The sequence below is a fragment of the Schistocerca gregaria genome, chromosome 5 (assembly GCF_023897955.1).
Source record: "Schistocerca gregaria isolate iqSchGreg1 chromosome 5, iqSchGreg1.2, whole genome shotgun sequence".
In the NCBI taxonomy this organism is placed as follows: domain Eukaryota; kingdom Metazoa; phylum Arthropoda; class Insecta; order Orthoptera; family Acrididae; genus Schistocerca; species Schistocerca gregaria.
In genome coordinates, this window is record NC_064924.1 from 461,437,656 (window position 1) to 461,458,874 (window position 21,219).

At 40.4% G+C, this 21,219-nt stretch overlaps 1 protein-coding gene across 6 annotated transcripts in view; it reads right to left on the bottom strand.

The window, feature by feature from the left end:
• Window positions 1-21,219, bottom strand: part of LOC126273196 (aryl hydrocarbon receptor nuclear translocator homolog) — a 477,342-nt gene that overhangs the window by 12,959 nt on the left and 443,164 nt on the right. For all 6 annotated transcript variants that reach the window (XM_049976728.1, XM_049976727.1, XM_049976726.1 and 3 more), the window contains 2 exons: window positions 14,744-14,894; window positions 116-282 (listed from right to left, as the gene is read on the bottom strand). In XM_049976728.1, coding sequence (XP_049832685.1) covers window positions 116-282; window positions 14,744-14,894 — 318 coding nt within the window. The remainder of the gene's footprint in view (window positions 1-115; window positions 283-14,743; window positions 14,895-21,219) is intronic.

A 21,219-nucleotide genomic window follows, 5' to 3' on the forward strand; every position in this document is an offset into this window, starting at 1 on the left:
ATAAAATCTTTCTGTATGTGGCCCGTATCTCATTCCAGTGACTACAAAGGCATTTTCCCTCCAAATCATTTTGTAGCATTGAATGCACTTCATTACATCGATCCCCAATACTTACCCTGGATATGAGGTGCTGTTGTCATCATATGTGGATAAACCTGATCTGCAGCACGATGAGCACGCTGCAAACTGTAATCAAGCCCAGGGCCTGGACCTGCAGACTGGTAACTGGTGACCTGATCAGTAGGGTCTCCGGCTGTGTTATCAGCCTGCCCATGTAGTGACCTGCACAGAGAGCAAATGCCCAATCATGTCTGTGTTCCACAATATCAGCCTAGATGTTACTGGGAGGAAAAAATGAAGCCAGTATGATGAATTCTGAAACTGGTCATGATTTATCTGACGTGCAGGTTATTATTACGTAAAACATATCACTATGCATTTTAAACCTCAGTTCATAATCAAGCAAACATTAAAAATACATATTATATCATTATAATAGATTTAACATGACATTTTGCTGGTTGTTACTGATGTTGCACTCCTGGTAACTGTGGTATATTTTTTGTCAAAAAATGAAGAATTGCAGTAGAGCATCGATTATCCAAACTATACATTCACCAATAAAAACTACATATATTTACAACATGGATCTCTTTTATTATTACAAAGTGTACAATAGGAGTGTATGTAGGACAGCCTAGTAAACAAAATATGTAATGTATTTGCAATTTCCATGTTCAGTACAGACAAGGTGATTCCACGATGATATTACAAACTTTTGGGATACGAAAAGAGTAAATGTATCAATCTGAGGTAAAGGACCCTGGTCCAAATATGACCAAGTTGAAAGTTATAAGTGGAAATCAAACTAATTAATGGAAAATCTCATATAAAGATGTGAAACAATTACTAACAAAGAGATAGAGGGGCTGGCCAGTACTTACCTCAGCTCAGTACAGCCGATAGAAACACAAAAAACAACCGAAAATTTAAGTTCCTAGCTTTCGGAATAAATGTTCCTTCATCAGGGAGGAGAGAGGGGAAAGAAAGGGAAGAAGGGAAAGTGGATTTAGTTACTCACAACCCATCAACAAACCCCCCTCATAGCCAACAAACCTAGCCTAGCCACCCTACTCAATCTCCCCATCCCAGCACATACCCCACACAGACCAAATCTCAACTATAACCACAGTCAAATGCCACATATCACCAACTCCAATTCAGTTCTAAACCTCTCATCCAGATCCCTCTCTCCTCAAGAGACATCTGTTCTATCAAAAGGCTTAACCTTTAGCCCCACACCTAAATTCAACCACACTGCCCTGGTTAAAGATCTCCTCTCTTTCACCCGGAACCTCAACTGGAAATATCACTTCACCACCCAAACACAGCCCCCAAATACTAGACCCAGTGTTGAACCTTGTTTAGAACAGTTCCGACCGCCTTCTCAAAGGGATCCTCCTCCCCTCCCCCAAAACCATCCCTTGCAGACATTTCAGGAATTCCTCACATCCAGTGTTGCCTCCCAGTCCTTCTTGAAGAACATCCCGACAACCCCCAACATCACCCCAGCTGAATCCCGTGCCATTAAGCAGCTGAAAACAGACCGCTCTATTGTAATCCTTCCGGCGGATAAAGGCTCCACAACTGTGGTACTTGACCGTGTGGAGTATATGGCAGAAGGACTGCGTCAACTCTCCGACACCTCAACCTACAAAGCTGTTACCCAGGATCCCATTCCCTCCATTCAAACTGAGCTGCAGAAAATCCTAAAAATCCAAGGTCCCTCACAAGGCCTCACAATGGCTTCCATAGACTTACTCACTCCACCTGAGCCACGTACCCCTACCTTCTACCTATTACCCAAAATCCACAAAGAGAACCATCATGGCCGTCCCATTGTAGCAGGCTGCAAAGCCCCAACAGAACGTATCTCAGCTCTGTTAGACCAACACCTCCAACCTATCACCTGCAGACTCCCATCCTACACCAAGGACACAAACCACTTCCTAGAACGCCTCAAATCCATTCCCACTCCTCTCCCACCTGAAACCTTTCTTGTGACCATAGATGCTACATCCCTTTACACAAACATCCCACACACCCATGGTCTCTCTGCCCTTGAGCACTACCTCTCCCAACGCCCACCCGAAGATCTTCCAAAAACCTCGTTCCTTATCACACTTACCAACTTCATCCTCACCCATAATTACTTCACTTTTGAAGGCCAGACCTACAAACAAATCAGGGGAACTGCCATGGGAACCAGGATGGCTCCATCCTATGCCAACCTCTTCATGGGCCGCATGGAGGAGGCTTTCCTGAAGACCCAACAGCTGCTTCCCCTGGCCTGGTATAGGTTTATAGATGACATCTTTGTGGTCTGGACTCATGGTGAAGAAACACTCCTTAATTTCCTCCATAACCTCAACTCCTCTTCGAATCTGAATTTCACCTGGTCCTTCTCCAAAACCAAAGCCACCTTCCTGGATGTTGACCTTCATCTTGTTGAAGCTCACATCCACACCTCTGTCCATATCAAACCCACCAACAAACAACAGTACCTTCACTTTGATAGCTGCCATCCATTCCACATCAAACGCTCCCTTCCCTACAGCCTAGGTATTCGTGGCAAACGTATCTGCTCCAGTGATGAATCCCTCAACAATTACACCAATAACCTGACCAGTGCTTTCCTCTCCCGCAACTATCCTGCAGACCTTGTCCACAAACAGATCTCCCGAGCAATACATTCCTCCCCATCCAACAACAATATTCCTACCCTCAGACCACACAGAAGCATCCCCCTTGTCACCCAATATTATCATGGCCTCGAATACATCAATAAATTACTCCGCCAGGGATATGACTTTCTCAAGTCAACCCCTGAAATGAGATCATCCCTTGACAAAATTCTCCCCACACCACCCAGAGTTGCCTTTCGTCGTTCCCCTAACCTCCGTAACATCCTTGTTAAACCCTGCAATATTCCCAGACTACATTCTCTACCCAGCGGTTCCTACCCCTGTAACCGACCCCGCTGCAAAACCTGCCCCATGCATCCCCCCACAACCACCTACTCCAGCCCCGCTACTAGGAAAACATACACAATTCAAGGCAGGGCCACATGTGAGACTACACATGTCATTTATCAGCTGACATGCCTGCACTGCACAGCCTTTTAGATTGGTATGACAACAACTAAACTGGCTGAGCGTATGAACGGACACAGACGAACTGTCCGCCTAGGAGATGTCCAATACCCAGTAGCGGAGCATGCCCTCCAGCATAATTCTAGGGACCTAGGAACCTGCTACACTGTATGTGCCATTTGGCTTCTCCCACCCAACACCAGTCCCTCTGAACTGCGGAGATGGGAACTTGCACTCCAGCACATCCTTTCATCCCGCCATCCCCCTGGACTGAACCTACGTTAAACAACCTCACTCCCATTTACTTTTCAGTCTTCTCCTCTTTCCCTTTCCTCTTTAGCCATTCATGCATCTTTCCATCCTACATCTTTATACTATACACCTCTTTACTTCTGTATGCATCCTCTTTGGTTTGAAGCTGGCACAGTACCTGCAGTAGAATATCTTTGGCTTCCCTCAGACAACCATGCCTCCATCCTTGCTACCTTCCCTGTTTTCCTTTCCCTGTTGCTTCATAACCTGGGTTGTGAGTAACTAAATCCACTTTCCCTTCTTCCCTTTCTTTCCCCTCTCTCCTCCCTGATGAAGGAACATTTATTCCAAAAGCTAGGAACTTAAATTTTCGGTTGTTTTTTGTGTTTCTATCGGCTGTACTGAGCTGAGGTAAGTACTGGCCAGCCCCTCTATCTCTTTGTTAATAAGTGGAAATCATTCTGTTATCTCTGACAGGCGACCTCTTTTACTACAAGCTCTTTACTTACCATATCCAAAACATGGTAAGTATGTACCATAAGTAGATAAAAACGACATGTAAACATGAACTCTAAAGTGCATACTTTCAAAAGCTATGAGCACTTGTTTATCTTTGCTATTATGAAATATATCTCTTCTACTGAAAAAGTCCTCATAGCTCTAAACACATGCATTTTACAGCCCATGTTTACAAGACTTTTTTTCTTGTTTTGATCCATACTACCTTCTCCCAGGATATGGATAGCAAAGAGCTTGCACTAGAAAAGTATCAGAACAAGTTTCGCTTATAATTTTCAACTAATTGTTTATGGACCAAGCTCCCTTACCTCAAGTTGATACATATATCCTTCTCCATCATCACTGAAAGTTTGTATTATCATCATGGAATCACTCTGCATGTACAGGATTAACACTTATAGAACCCTTAACTGCATTCTTTCTAAGCAAGCCTAGCCACTTACGAGCCACTAAGTCGCACACTAAGTCTGAATCTGGCCAATTTCTTCTTGAGCTTCAAACCATTGCAAGCCAGTATCTAAACATGTAAATGCTTCAAAAGCAGCTGGTATGTTTTGATCTTCATTTTCTGGACCACTAGTTGATGAGGTACTTTACCAGTGACGAGATTTACAATGTCAATATACTACATTTTTTGATGCCTTGGAACTACATTGTAGACACTCGTCCATTTTTGAATATCTTATTCATCACTTCCATGGCAATTGAGTTCCCTTAGTATCTTGAGTGTTCTGGACATAACATTCTGTTCATCATTTTCAATCAGGCTTCAAGAACTTTCTGTTGTACCCAACATTTTATTGCAAGTTTTTTTTCAAATTCTGATCCTTTACACCATCCCATGCTGCTCCTATCACGTAGGATGCATGTTTCAAAGGAATATTTTTATGATTTATTACCAAACTTTCTTCTCCCTCCTCTTTTCTTTCTAAAAATAACTTACGTAACAATTCTCTTAAGTAATATAGTTGGAAACGCTCTAATACACCTTGCTCCATGGGCTGTAATAAGCCATGAAACATAACCCTACAGGAGGAAACAAAAGCTTGAAGTATGAGTCAATTTACAGGGAAGCAAGAAGTTCAAAACCACTAGATATGTGCAAGGGGGAGAGCGCAACACATGGAAGGTGTGGGCAACTGACAACTGAGCGCATGGAAACAGCACACAGGATGATGTGCAAGGCAAGGTCCAGCAAGGGGTTGAACTCAGCAGTAGAACTGTTCTGCCTGGCTTACTGTCACCCGCTGGTAAACGTTTGCATCAGCGGGCCAGCCCTTGCAATGTGTCACATGTGTCGCCTCACAGCCGTTTTCTGCACTAGTCCGCTGCAGTACACACACAAGCTCATCTGTCTAAATTGAGATGTCTGTTGGCAAGGATACTAAATCCCCCAACCCCTGAAAAGTCACATAGAGAAAATTTGGGCTTGGGCCATGACACTGGGAACACAACCAGAGAGGGTGTCGGAGACTCAGACAGTGGACCGACCACCAAAGTAGGCAGCACAGATGCTGCTGGCTGCACCAGGAGGATGGAAGTGGACCATTATCGGACACAATGGTCCTGGGGAATCCCTCGATGGCAAAAATGACCAACAACGCATGAAGAGTGAGTCAATGGTGTGGAGGACAGTCTAGCATCCTACACTAAATTTGATAAGACATCACTTATCAACAAACACATGCAGCCCAAAAATGGACCCATGCAACCGACATGCATCTTGTTCCAAGGGACCTCTGTGACCTGCCAATGGGAAAAGTGGCACAGTGATGCAGTGGCACAGTGGTGCAGTCTGGTTCTGTGCACAGGTCCTGCAAGCCCACACCAGATGTTCGATATTGCAATCAATCACCAACCTGTAGATGTGACATCACACCAATGCCTTCATATAAGTCATATCCCAATGTGACACATGCAGCAGCTGGAGTATGCAGGGACACAACAATGGGGGAGAGGGGAAAGGGGGGGGGGGGTGCAGCTAACAGAGCTGCTTCCCTGTGGCAAGAAAGAGGGCCCCTTGGATAGCACTGATATGATCACATAGGATAAAAACCATACACCATGCATCAGCACCCAAGGACATGTGGTCCAGCCAGCCCACCTGGACAGCTGAAATAATTTTATGGAAAAGCAGCTCAGCAGCCATAGTGCTCATGACCTCTTACACTTTCTATGGAAAATCCGACAAGATCTGCTGCAAGGTTATCATCCAACAGAAACCCAAAAGTCTTCAGCCGATTGAACTCCAGATTAACCCCCACCGGCAGTCGCAATAGCACATCAGCATTTGCATGCTGGATAGTGAGGCAGGAATGAATGACATAGCAACAATTACTGAGCAAGAGGATCCACCTCTGCAATCAGTGGGCAGTCCTATCTGGTAGCTTGGAATGAGTGACAAACACGGAAATCAATGGCTTGTGGGTGGTGCTGAGGAGGAAACCCTGTCACACACAAGAAAACATGAAACTTTTAAATTCCGAAAACAGCAACCAGAAACCACTTTCTTCACCTGTGAATAATTACATTGTGCCACAGAGTGTCTTTGACAGGTAAGCAATGGGGTGCTTGGTGTAATTTGGGTTAAAGATGGGACAGAACCACATCAATGCCATACTGGGACATGTCACAGGCTGGGGTTAAAGGTTTTCCAGTGTAAAAGAAGCCAAAAGGGACAAGAGCACAACTACTGCTTAAGGCACTGAAATCCCGTTGACAATCTTCAGACTAAACAAGGTTAATGCCATTTTGGCAAAGACATTTAAAGGAATGGCAGATGTGTGTGGCCTGAGGAACGAACTTAGCATAATATGAAAGCTTGCCCAAAAAATACTTTAGCTCATTCAGGTGCTTAGATGTCACCAAGTTGAAGATGACCTAGATGTTATCATCCATAAGGATGAAGCCATCTTTACTAAGCATAAGTCCTAACAGACGCACTTTCTACAAGAAAAACTGCACTTTCTCAGCTCAGTGTGTGGCTACAAAATTTTGAACAATAACAAGGCGGTTTTATGAACTGGATCAACAATACATCTTACCTGGCAATGCAGCAAGAGCCCCCTTTCCGCAGATTAATCAAAACTGGCAAACAGAGTTGGCGGCAGCAAGGAAGAGAACTTCACAGCAGGACATTCTCCAGAAGACATTGGAAAACACTATGTAGATTTCAAAAATGGTATTCTGATGTAGATCCCGCTGCACAGATGTCACCAAGGTAGTTTACACAACAGGATACGTCATGATCGAAAGCTCCAAATATCACTGATAAATTTCTGGCACAGTTGAGTTTCCAACAGGCAAGCAATTGAACTGGTTAAGTCCAAAGGGGGTACTGTCAACAAACTCTAAGAAGCTATGAACAACGACAACTGCAGGTACGGATCACACAAGTCAATGCGTGAAAGATACTGGACCCCTCAGTGCTGTAGGGCTTCTGAAACATCAACAAAGGGGTGGCCCACCGATTCGATGAAATAAGAGAAATGAAGCTCTGAATCTAAATCTTGAAAAGGGACTGAATGAGACACTAAATGAACTTTGTCAACTGTCTGAAAGCCAAAAACAAGAAAAAGCGGCTAACCTAAAAATATTTTGCAGCAATGGGAGTCAACCACTAAAATTTTAAGTTGCTGTTCCACTTTTTTATACGATGCAGAGACAGAAAGGCATACGCTGTTTATGGTACGATACAACTCATAGTAGCGGCCGTTGCAGTGCTGGGCAGTCCAAGAGTCTGTACATATCTAATTTAATGAAGCTAACTGCCACTCCCATGTTTACTTGAAATTCAACCAGTCACCCATCAACTACCAGCATCAGCAAAATATGCTAGGGCAACAGATGTAGGCCGTCAGAGAAAATCCCAGATTTCAGTGATAACCAAGGACATCCAATCAGCAACTCAATGACTGTCATGAACAGTTGCTAAATGTCCTACCTGAGAGCATATTACATTATGTTAATACTTGTTCCACAGATCATGAATAAGACATTTCATAATGATGTGGAACATACATTATTATTATTGTTATTATCATCATCATCATCATCATCATTATTTAGCATCACTCCTTCATATCTAAAAATTCATCTACTGAGTAGAAGGATATGTCATTCAGAAATTCTTTTAATTTCTTTTTAGATGCTGGTTGGCTATGTGTCGCACTTTTAATGCTATTTGGCAAATGACCAATGATTTCTGTGGGAGCATAATTCACCCCTTTCTCTGCCAAGGTCAGATTTAACTCAGAATACTGGAAATTATCCTTTCTTCTAGTGCTGTAGCTATGCACTTTGCTATTACTTTTTAATTTGGATGGATTATTAAAAACAAATTTCATACGTGTATATCTATACTACAAAGGTACTATAACTATCCCGAGTTCCTTAAATAAATTTCTGTTAGGCTATTATTCTGATTACGTGCATTCATGCAATGAATACTTTTTCTTTTAATGATGAATTACTCCACAATATAAGGCCATATGAAAGCAATAAATGAAAACACACACAGAAGACAAATTAACTGATACATTTATCACCAAAATTTCCAATAACCCCGTTAGTATAAGCAGCTGAACCTAACCATTTCTGAAGATCATCAGGGTGTTTCTTCCAATTCAATTTCTCTTCAATGCACACACTCAGAAATCTTGAATGTTATGCCTTAGTAATAGACTTCTGCTAAAAGTCTATATTTATCAATGGTGTTATGCCATTTACTGCACAGAACTGTATATACTGTGTTTTCTCAAAATTTTTGTGAGAGTCCATTTGCAGAGAACCATTTAATAATTTTCTGAAAAACATTATTTATAATTTCTTCAGCTAATTCTTGTTTGTTGGGTGTGATTATTATACTTGTATCATCAGCAAAAATAATTAACTTTGTATCTTCATAAATATAGAGCGGCAAGTCATTAATATATGTTAAGAATAATAAGGGATCCAAGACTGAACCCTGTGCGGACATCAGACTTGATACCTCCCAAGTTAGAGGACTCTGCTCTGCATATCCCATACGTGAGGCAATCTAATTGAACATGCACCAAAAGACAATCAGGGTAGCACTGCTGGCTCACCCAATGAGCGGAAGGAGAGTGAAGTCGAGGAAATGATAAAATGTTGTGGGCAGGAATTATAATGCTGTGAATGATGCAAACACACCGAGCTTGATAGGGGTGAAGAAGGGCAGCATTGTGACAACATAACACCAGAGTCATCAAAGGCGTCAACACAATGACTTGATGGGAGAGTAGGCCACCTGGGAAACCCCATGGGGCATTGGGGGCTGTTGACTGTGTACATCACCTGCCAACTGCTGGATGTTCAGCAATCTGTGCAAAATCAACTGAAGAAGAGTGGGATAATGTCACTGGCCCAGTCTGGTACTCAGGATCAATCATGCCCAGTTTGGTACTCAGGATCAATCAGGTCCCAAATCAGTTAGTCTATGTATGAAGTAACACACTCAAAATGATACTGGCATGAGACCCCGCAAATCAGCAACCAAGGCCACATATGATTGCCTGCAGTGCTGGTTAAACTGGAACCATGTTGCCACTGCATGGATTTGACTTCTAAAATACTATGTAAGCAACCTGAAACATTCACCAAATGGGAGTTTTGCCAGCTCAGTATGTGGCTTCAAAATTCTGGACAATAACAAGGCAGTTTTATCAACTGGACCAACAATACATCTTACCTGGCAATGCACAAAGAACCCCCCTTTCCAGAGACTCAGCCAAACTGGCAAAGAGAGTTAGCAGTGTGGAAGAAAACTACACAACAGGCACCTCACTTGCTACCTGTGTAGCAAGCCTGGATCTAGGGAAGAGGAGGAGGGATCGGGAGGGGGGGGGGGGGAGGGTGGCAAACCAGGGTATCTGCCCTGAGTGGCAATTTCAGGGGTGCCAAATTCATATTCTCAAAGAACAAAGAAAAAAACATTGTTTCACAAAGTGTCTAGCATCCAGGTACGTGATGTTTGTGTTATGGGAATTGTCATCCCTGTCACATCTACAAACAAAAAGCTTTCCCACAGCCAAAAGGAGACAGGGCTATATGAGCTAAGCTGAATAAACCTGAACGGGTGAATGACAGTCAGTTTGTTTATGTGGTTGATTTGGTGTGCAAATGTTAAGAGTTGTTAGTATTATTAGTGACATCCATAGATCCAGACTACTAGAGTAGATATAAATGACTAACAGGAATAACAGGTAATTACATTTTATCTTCTCAGTGTACCCAAGAAAATGAAATTCTGATAGAAAAGTTTTGCCAGATCACTAAATTACTAAGGGCCAGTTGTATAGTCCTCAATCAGCAGCTGCATAGCATCTATTCTCTAAATAGAGTAGAACACGCATTGTACTAACATGTAGTAATGGCTAAACATGGAATAAATGCGGTGTAACTAAACTGGTGATTCTGGCAGGTTTAGTGAAGTTAACCAGAGAATATGTTTTGACAACAGCAAGAACAGTTACAGCATTAGTGATGATAAGGTAGTTCGTTAGAATAAGGAAGGAGAAGAAAAGGGGACATCACACAAATTATGCGAGACAATATGACGATTCCAAATTTATATGACAATTATGTACTTATAAACTGGAGCATACGAGTTAAATGTGAAAGTATTTCCTAACATAAAACTTTTTGCTAGTAGTAGGCCTCATAGCATTTGATATTGGTATTTCATGTTATTTATGTAAGTGACATGGATGAAAATGACCATTTTTGCTTGTTTGGCGTGTTTTACAATAGCTGCAATATTAGAAACACCTATTTCGTTTTATATACCAGACAGTAATGAAATAGATGTAATCGAATTGAACAGCTTTTTCGGTATTAGATGACATTTTAATTTCTCATGTAGCAAAACGTTTAACGAATTTTGATGAGGTAATAGATTCTTTCGCAGAAAGGAAAGCATGCAGTGTAAAGCTGTAATAAGATTAGAGAGAAAGAAATGCTGGGACCTAAGGATTGAAGAAATATGTACTGTCTTGCTTGTCTCTTGTCTTTACTGCATTTATGATTGATGATTATTTCAAGGGGGGGGGGGGGGGTGGGTTGTTTGGAGGAGGAGACCAGACAGCGAGGTAATCGGTCTCATTGGATTAGGGAATGACAGGGAAGGAAGTCGGCCGTGCCCTTTCAAAGGAACCATCCCGGCATTTGCCTGGAGCGATTTGGTGAAATCACGGAAAACCTAAATCAGGATGGCCGGACGCGGGATTGAACCGTCGTCCTCCCGAATGTGAGTCCAGTGTGCATGGCACGAAGCAGCTGGTTTAGCAGCACCTGCATCTGCTCATGCTGCTGCTGCTCCTTCTATATGTGCAACTGTTCCTGCCAGAACAGCACAGCAGAAATGATGGGCCCATGGTAGCCCAGAGAGAGAGAGAGAGAGAGAGAGAGAGAGAGAGGGGGGGGGGGGGGAGGGAGGGAGGTAGGGAGGGAGGGAGGGAGGGAGGGAGGGAGGGAGGGAGAGAGAAGTGTCACACATGTAAGAACATCCCTCACTGCATTCAGCACCTGCACAGCCAAACAATGCTGCTACCAACACTGTCAGCACAAGGTATTGTACGGACCAACAGTGGATCAACAACAAGTTGGAGGGCAGACCTACAGCGGAGGCAACAAAAACTTAGAGTTCAAGTCAACCTATGGGGAAGCAGAAAGTTTGAAACTGCAAAGAGACATGCCCAGGAATGAACAAGACACATGACAAGCATGGGCAGCTGACAACTGAACACACACAAACAGCATATGGAACAATGTGCAAGTTGAGGTTTGCAGTGGTTAACTCAGCATTAGAACTTCCCTCTCTCAAGTTTACTAATCATCTACATCTACATGATTACTCTGTTATTCACAATAAAGTGCCTGGCAGAGAGTTCAATGAACCATCTTCATGCTGTCAATTGCTATTGCCTGCAGGTGAACACTTTTATCAGCAGGTCTGCTCAGACAACTCATCACGTATGCCCACCAGAGTATGTCTTCCATACCAGTTGTCTGCACTAATCTGCTGCACTACCTGTGCCAGCACATCTGCATCCATCGCAATGTTCACTGGAAAGGATACTAAAGAAACAATGGGGTGAACTGAAACAAAACTTTCCAAAAAAGTTCTACGCTATCGTGTCAGATGACAAATAAGAAAAGAACTCAAATAATTGTTTGTCTATGTTGATAATGAACCACTCTAACAGAGAAATTATGAATTTCAATGTTGGCGACACTGTCAGTAGGTGTTCTGTTCACTCTCAGACAAACATTCAACATGGTAATGAATTTATTTACTATGAATTTTACTTGTGAATACCAATCTACATTGTGTTGTTTTAAGTACATGGTAAGCAAATGTACAATCCTATTTCATTAACCAAAAGTTCAATTTTAAGGTGTACTTTAATCTGACTCATGTTTCGGGTAACTGAAAATTTGGGGTTGTATTTCAGAATTAGTGGGGTGAACAGAAACAGCAATCATCAGTGTTTCTTCAGAAGAAGACAAGAATTTGACAGCAATGATGAACCACCTGGCACTGTTCTCAATCCAGGAGATTAAGCTGTGATTAAAGTATATGAAAAAAGTAATGTCATTTAGCTCGTATACATGTAAAATTTTATTTAGAAGGAAAAACTTATGTTGTTGTTTTTTTGAAAAAACAAGGTCAATTAAACACGTTTATTTTAACAAATGAGGAGTCATTTTTTCATTTGTTGTTCAAAGTTCTTTATTACTTCTGGGGGAATGACTTGTAGACTCAAACACATCATTTTTAATATGATGTCAGTGACTTAACGGATTAACAAACTAACCAAGCTCATCACTTCTAATGTTACAATAAAGTAATGAAAGATGCAAAAAATTTTAATTGTAAAACATAATAAAAAAACACAATTAATGCAACATTTTAAGTCTGTATTGAATAAATTTTTTTTTGAACCAGATACATTTTGTTTCTTATTCTCCTAGATACAAAACAGATTCTGACATGTCCCTACTCATCCCAAAGATGAATAAATAGAAAAAATAATAAGCTTAACACTGAACGGTGAATAGAAATGCCAAGATTTTTATTTTTAATGTTATAAAAACGTGTTAGATCCTAAATCTAATTATAAATTACACGCAAAACCTAATCCAATACAATTTTGCTTTCCATATTTCTTTTCAAAATTATAATTTTCTTTTTTTAAAGTTGAGAACTGTTTCTATTCACCCCATTTTACAGTATCTATTCCAAACTTAGCTTTGGAAAATGTACGTGGTGGCTACGACTTCAATGTTCTATGTTTCTTACAGCAGTTCACAGGTTGTCTGCAAGCAAACTTGCAACACTGGGGTATGTGCATACACTACAACTAAGTGGATGTCTCTAGTTCATACTAGCTGTTAGAAGTCTATACATCCATAATTTTTTGAAGAAAGTGGAGTGCCTTCGTCTTCCTGAAAACGTAAGTTCCTGGTTGATTGGTAAAGTAATGGATATTACTTGTTGCATGGCCTGTTAAATGTTTGTGGCCGGTATTGTTTTTATGGACAGAGAGCCATAAGCAGGTGCAGAGAGTGGTATCTGAGATTGGTTATACAAGAATTAATTTTTCACTCTGCATTGGAGCTGAAATTCCCTTGTGGAATAAAACTGTATCCTGAACCAGAACTGAAACTCAAAACTGCTTTTCACAAGAAATGCTCTTGCCAACTGAGCTGCCCATGCATGATTTGTGAGCTGCATCCACTTCATCAATTCTGTCACTACCTCTCTCATGTTTTCCAAACTTCACATAAGCTCTCCTGAATGCTTTGCTGGGGCAGTACTTTTGAAGAAATGATGTTGCAGGGAAATGGTTTAGCGGCAACCAAGGTACGGTTTCCAGACTGTTGTCAGTTTCATACTGCAGTGGCTTGTGCATTGTTTCAAAATATCCTGACAAGTTAAAACTATGTACTAAAGAATGACTTGAACCCAGAACATTGTAAGAGCACTCCCCGTGATATGCAATCTTCCTGGGCCTTGGCCCTTGTGGGAATGTAATAACTGCTTTGGTCAATGAGAGCAATAGGGGCAGACAGACACCATTAACGTTTTTTAAGACTGGGCAATTAATATTTACTCACATGTTCTACATGTACAAACATAATACAATGTTTCATTAATAAGTGTAAACAAATAAGATACAAGGAGAAGAAGAAGAAATTGCTGGTGTTTGAAATACATGGACAAAAACCAGTGGCAAGTTGATGTGCTGAGCTGGACTGTGGGAGTACTTAGGTAGCACAAATGGTAGCATACTGCCTTTGAAAAGCAGGTATCTGGTTTAGAGCCTCATCCGGCAAACAGTTTTAACCTGTCTCAGATTTTCAATTCAAAGTAGAAACTGTGTGAGTTCTTCTCAAAGAAGACTGTAAAAAAAAAGCTACAATCAAGAAAATGAAAGAGGAGAACAACAGGCTGTTGTTAGTTTTATACAAATTAAAAATGTATAGTTATGAAGATGAAAGATAAATTCAAGTTTGGGGAAATAATGTTACTATAAGTAAAATGTGGAATTATACAGCTAATAACTCTGTGGTAGAGAACATTGTGTCAAGACTTCACATAGATCATTCTCTTTATATGAGTGTATTCTTTTCTGTGTTCATTCTTGAATCAATAACTATGATAAGAGTAAGAATAAACAAATACATTGAAGGGCATGAAACTGCCGAAGAAAAGAAATTATGATTTCATATTAAAAAAATCTGCTATCTTCAGCAAATATTAGTAAATATAGTGTGGTTAACCAAACTAAACTTACTTGGCACTCGTATTTGTACACACAATATACTCCACTTCATCAGTATATGGGTTAAGGAAGGCAAAAGCAGAAGTCCGTAGCCACACCCATTCTCTGCTCTTTGCACGAAAACGATACATGACTGACATGACCTGTCCTTTCAACTTCAGAACTGCAAGTAAACAAAATAGCAGTAGACATTATAAATACACAAAAACAAAATTGTGGTACATAATATACCAGAAATTATGATACTTTTTTACTAACAGATTTGTGGCTTCTTGGTTAAATATTGTACAGATTCAGAATTTTATGACATATGAAAGAATAACAGTAAACATAAACACTGTAGGTACTGACACAAATTACCATATTCAGCAGTGCCTATTCTAAAATGTCATGACAGATTTGTAATTTAAACAGTTACAAATCATATACAATATCATAAAACCAGCAAAATTAAGAAAAGCTCAACTTCCCTCTAATTATGCACATTTATACTTTCACAAATGGTTCAAATTGCTCTCGGCTCTATGGGACTTAACATCTGAGGTCATCAGTCCGCCAGAACTTAGAACTACTTAAACCTAAGGACATCACACACATCCACACCCGTGGCAGGATTCGAACCTGCGACTGTAGCAGTCGCGCAGTTCCGCACTGAAGCGTCTAGAACCGCTTGTCCACTGCGGCCGGCTATACTTTCACTCCTTTCTCATTTATTAACCTTATATTATCTTTATTTCTTTTTAACAACAATATTATGAAACAGATAGAGTGCTCCCCACAATATAGAAAAGACACTGAACTGCACACAGGCACAATGAAAAGACTGCTATACATTTAAGATTCTGGTCAAAAGGTCTTCTTCTCATACAGAAAACACAGTCTCTGGCTGTCGTAGCCAGAATGCAGACAGCAACTGTGCCTGATGGGAGCAACAATCTGGCCTGGGTGTGAGGGCAAAAAGGAGGGAGCTGGGTAGGGGAAGGTGTGAAGCTGCTTGAGGGAGTGTGAAGGGACATAAGAGAGGAAAGGGTAGGGTTGCTAGGTGCAGTTAGCGGAGGGGGGGGGGGGGGGAGCAGAAAAGGAGATATGTAGAAAAAAAAGTAGTGGGTGCATTGGTGGAATAGGCGGCTGTGTAGTGTAGAAGTGGAAACAGGGAAGGGGGTATATAGGGGGACATGGACTAGCAAAGATTGGGGTCAGGGGGGTTACGAGAGCATAGGATACAGACACCAAGGATAGTTTCCACCTGTGCAGTCCAGAAAAGCTGGTGTTGGTAGGAAGGATCCAGACAGTTCACGCTTTGAAGCAGTTCATCATGTAGGGCAACACCTTCAGCAACTGGCTGGTCCAGTTGTCTTCTGGCCACAGTTTGCCTTCTGGCCACAGTTTGGCAGTGGCAACTCATGTGGACAGACAGCTTGTTAGTTGTCATGCCCACACAGAAAGCAGCACACTGGTTGCAGCTTAGTTCATAGATACATGGCTGCTTATATAGGTAGACCTACCTTTGATGGCTTAGGAGGTAACTGTGAGGAGACTGGTAGTTGGTAGTGGTGGGAGGACGTATGGGACAGGCATGGCATCTAGGTCTATTGCAGGGGTATGAGCCATGAGACAAGTTATTGGGAGCAGATGTGGAGTAGGGATGGAAGGATATAGCGTATTTTTGGTGAGTGGCAGAATATCACTGCAGTAGTAGTGGGATGGATAGTGGGTAGGCTATTCCCCATTTCAAGACATAACAAGAGGCAGTCACGATTCTGGCCGAGAATATGAATCAGTTGTTCCAATCCTGGATGGTGCTGAGTCATGAGAGGAGTGCCCTTTGTGGCTGGATGATAGGTATATGGTAGGTGTTAGGTGACAGGAGAAACAAGACATGGGAGATTTGTTACTGTACAATACTGCGGGAGTAATTTTGGTCTGTGAAGGCATCAGTGAAACCTTTGGTATATTTGGAGTTTTGTTCATCACCTCAATTCAAGATCTACCCCGTAAGTCCTCCTCCTCTTCCTGCACCACCACCTTTTACTTAATTATGGTTTACTTGATTACCAATAGAACCTTGGTTCCCATTTGTTATGCTACTGTTTCCTTTCAATAGATATCTTTAGAGAAATAAAAACAGTCCAATACTTTTCCATTACGCACGATCATGGTCGAAGGCCATATTTAACTGACTATAAGATCCTCTTGACTATAAGACACACCTTAATTTTTAAGTAATTTCTTAAAAACATAACATTTCTATCATTTTTATTTTTAGATTGCAAAGTCAGACTAAAAAAAATCCTAGTTTGTAGAATGGAACTGACTTATAAAATCCCCGAAAATCATTGTCTAAACTTTCTCCTTCTTATTCTAATTCTTCTTCTTCGTCATTGTTATCCTCTTCATATATAAAGTGGTCTTCCCTGCCATTGGGAGCATTACTTATGCCGCACTTCTTGAAAGATTTAACATTAATGTCTTCTCTCACTCCAGACCACATCTGTTTTATCCACTGACGTAATTGTTAGATTATAGGTCGTTTTAAAGCTCCTTGTGGTGTGAATTCATGATGGGTTGCATCCATCATCCATTTGTTTCATTCCTTTCTCATATACACTTTAAATGGTTTATTTATCAAGATATTGAGAGGTTGCAATTTTGAAGTAAGTCCTCACAGAATAACAGAAAGCTCTGTATTTCCCTGTCTCAATTTCTATTTAACAGAATTTTTCAAAAGACTACTTAAACTATCTGTCACAAGAAGAGAAACATTCTTTAACAAAGCACCTTTCCTTCTCTCCCACACTCTGTTAATCTTTAATCTGATACCAGCCACATCCATCCAACCCTTGTCATGTACATGAACAGTACCTTGCAGTGTTTCAGGTTTTGGCATTGTTGTGTGCTTGAAAATGACCATTGGATTAAGTTTAGTACCATCAGCAGAACATAAAATGACAACAGTGTAGTGACATAAAATGACAACAGTGTAGTGCTTTTTTTCATGTCCAGTTATTTTTATAATTACAGTTTTAGCACTTTTCATAGCTGTTATTCGGCAGATCAAACACCATAGGAGTTAGTCCATATTCACTATTTGGCTTCATTCCGCACTGGTTTTCTTTTGATGTTGAATAACAAAGGGATGGAAAGATAATATTTTCTCTTCATACTCTTTTGGTATTTTCTGAGATATTCTGCTTTTGGTTCACATGCTAAGTCCATGACACTTACTAAACCTGTAGCACCAACCAATTCCACCATTAACATCTGTTAAGTTCCACTGTAGAGCTACCTTACAACTGAGTATTTTAATCATTTTTGTATTGATTCCAATGCTATTTTGATGGTTTCTTTGAATCCATTTCAATATATCTTTTAGTTTTTGCCATTTTGCATATTTAGTCCTCAGTTTCCTTCAGTTCTTCTTTACTAGCTCGCCAATCGCCAATGGTATTTTCCGTTGGTGGAGGGACGAAATGCTCAGTTGCTCTGTTTCCATTTTCTTCTGCATATGCTATTACTTTCAATTTATAGCCTGCATCATATGAATACCGTTTATGTGTTTCCGTTATGAAACTACTGTTATTGGTAACAAAAATCACTTTCAGTTCAAGTCCACTAGCGTGGTATACTGCAATGACACAAGATAGGCTAGATAATGTTCAGGATTTGTGATGGTAGGATGGAAGAGAGACAGTAGTAGCAAGGTTGTGAATCTCTGCAACTCATGTTCATCACATTGATGCACTGCTGCTGCCATTTGAATCCATTGTTGTCAGGCAGAAATAGGTTTTTCCTTGGTATTGAATGTACAGCCATTTTTAAGGCAGGTAGAAATTTTAGATCAAATACTGGACATTTTTATATTCACTTTCAGTATAATGCACACCCAAATATTGGAGACAATTTTTCAGAGGCGAAAGTGTGTCTTATAGTCCATAAAATATGGTAAGTATCATTTCACAGGAGTAACATCATCAGCATACTGATAATTTAGTAGTAGCCAGTAGCATTATAAGATATACCAAGAGATGAACACCGTAAGCAGATTCAGAAGGATGTAGGTTGCAGTAGTTATTTCGAGATGAACATGCCTGCACAGGACACAGTAGCTTTGATAACTGCGTCAAACCAGTCTTTGGACTCAAAATCACCACAACAACAACTTGAATAATATTGTCACTTCACAAATCACAATATATAGAAAGTTGTCCCACTGCTGTTAAAGCAGTATACTAAATGGAGATGCACTTTAGCACAAAACAAATGTTAGCCTCTAGCAACAAGCATTATAAGTAGGATTCTGTACATATGGTTCCACAGCTACTGTAAATTTCTTCAGAGAACTTTATTTTTGAAATGAACACTTTCGTTCCTGATTTTTTGCTATAGCTAATTTCATCTCCTTGGGCATTTTCAAGTTACCTGGTAGTGAAACAAATGGTAAATGTTCAGTATGTTCAAGAATAGAAAAATAAAGTGACACATATATACAATAACTTTTCACACACCTCTGTCACAATCACATACCTTATCTCCCATGCATTAGTGTGGAGGAAGCTCCATCTAATGGTAACTCTAGTAAAGGTTGCCTATGAACGTCGTGGTAACAGACACAACTTGTATATACATCACTAGTTTTGTGTTAGGTGATGCTTCCAACTTCAAAGTTTTTAAATGAGTAGAAAACTTAATAAACATAGTAAGTCAATCTCAGCTTAAGATACTTAGCAGAGGCCTAAAATTTAATATAGGCCCCAGATTCAAAGTTAGTGTGATCAAAAACTTAATAGCTAACAGAAAAGTAGCATTTAACATGGCTCAGCCACCAACTTGCCAACAAAAATGTATTACAAGCCAAGTCACTAGGTTAAGTGAAGAACAGCTGAAATGTGACAGGAATAGCAAATTTAATAGTGTTTACATAAACAAAGCAGGGCATGACGTATATAGTTGAGTCTGCACAATGCAATGACCCTAAAATCAAATAAAGGCAATAAGCTGGTCATAATGAATGAACAGGAATATAACAACATGGTACAAGAGTTTTTTAATAGTAATATTACAAAACTTAAGAAAGATACAACGCATAGATTTAATGCAATGATTAAAAAAGCCCTGAAAAACTGTGGAGTTATACTATCAGCATAAGAGATTAGGGACTTCGTGGCAAAGAACTCCTGAACTCCCAGCCTCGGAAGGTAACCAAAACTTCATGAAGTTAATGCTCTAATTCATCCAATCGTTAACTTTATAAACAGTCCCTGGCATCTAATTATCAAAATATTGAACAATATGACAAAAAATCGGTAACTTTTCAGACAACTTACTCAGTTAAAAATACAGACACAGCAACTGAAGGATAAATTTGTGAATCCCTCAAGGAGTTGAAATTTGTCTCATCTGGTATTGTAAACTTATATTCTAATGTGTCAGTGTCTGTGTCTGAAACAATTACTATTATGACATATAATGAGCTTCATTACAGAAAGGTCAGCATAGTAGAGAGAAACAAAATTGTACGATCATTGCAAATGATCTTGTAATTTAACTTCATTTTAGTCAATAACAAGGTGTTTTTCAACCTGAAGCAGCTGTATAGCAGCACAGTAGCAAATATTTTTGTAAACCGCACTAAGAACAATTTTTAATGAAGACAAATGCACAGCTGAAAATATCATTTGCTACAAAAGATATGTAGATGACACACTAAGCTTAGTCGGCAGTAGCACATACGAAATCGACACCATGATGGGCTCAACTACACACTTTATGGTATATCCTAAGATAAAATTTCAATGGAAGTACAGCAGCAATCTAATATTAATTTCTTTGGCAATATCCTCAAAACTATAATGATAGTCACTATTTTAGTGTTTACCAAAAACCAACAAAAGTGGTCATCCATAACTGAATAAAATTGCTGTTGCAAATGGATATGATATGATATGAAAGCAATCCCCCACATGAACCATGGATCTTGCCGTTGGTGGGGAGGCTTGTGTGCTCAGCAGTAGACGCAACCACAATGGAGGGGTATCTTTTAAAAGGCCAGACAAACGTGTGGTTCCTGGAGAGGGGCAGCAGCCTTTTCAGTAGTTGCAGGGGCAACAGTCTGGATGATTGACTGATCTGGCCTTGTAACACTAACCAGAATGGCCTTGCTGTTTTGGTACTGTGAACGGCTGAAAGCAAGGGGAAACTACAGCCGTAACTTTTCCCAAGGGCATGTAGCTTCACTGTATGGTTAAATGATGATGGCGACCTCTTGGGTAAAATATTCTGGAGGTAAAATAGTCCCCCTTTCGTATCTGCAGGCGGGGTCTAGTCAGGAGGATAATGTTATCAGGAGAAAGAAAACTGGTGTTCTATGGGTCGGAGCATGGAATGTCAGATCTCTTAATTGGGCACGTAGGTTAGAAAATTTAAAAAGGGAAATGGATAGGTTAAAGTTAGTTATAGTGGGAATTAGTGAAATTTGGTTGCAGGATAAA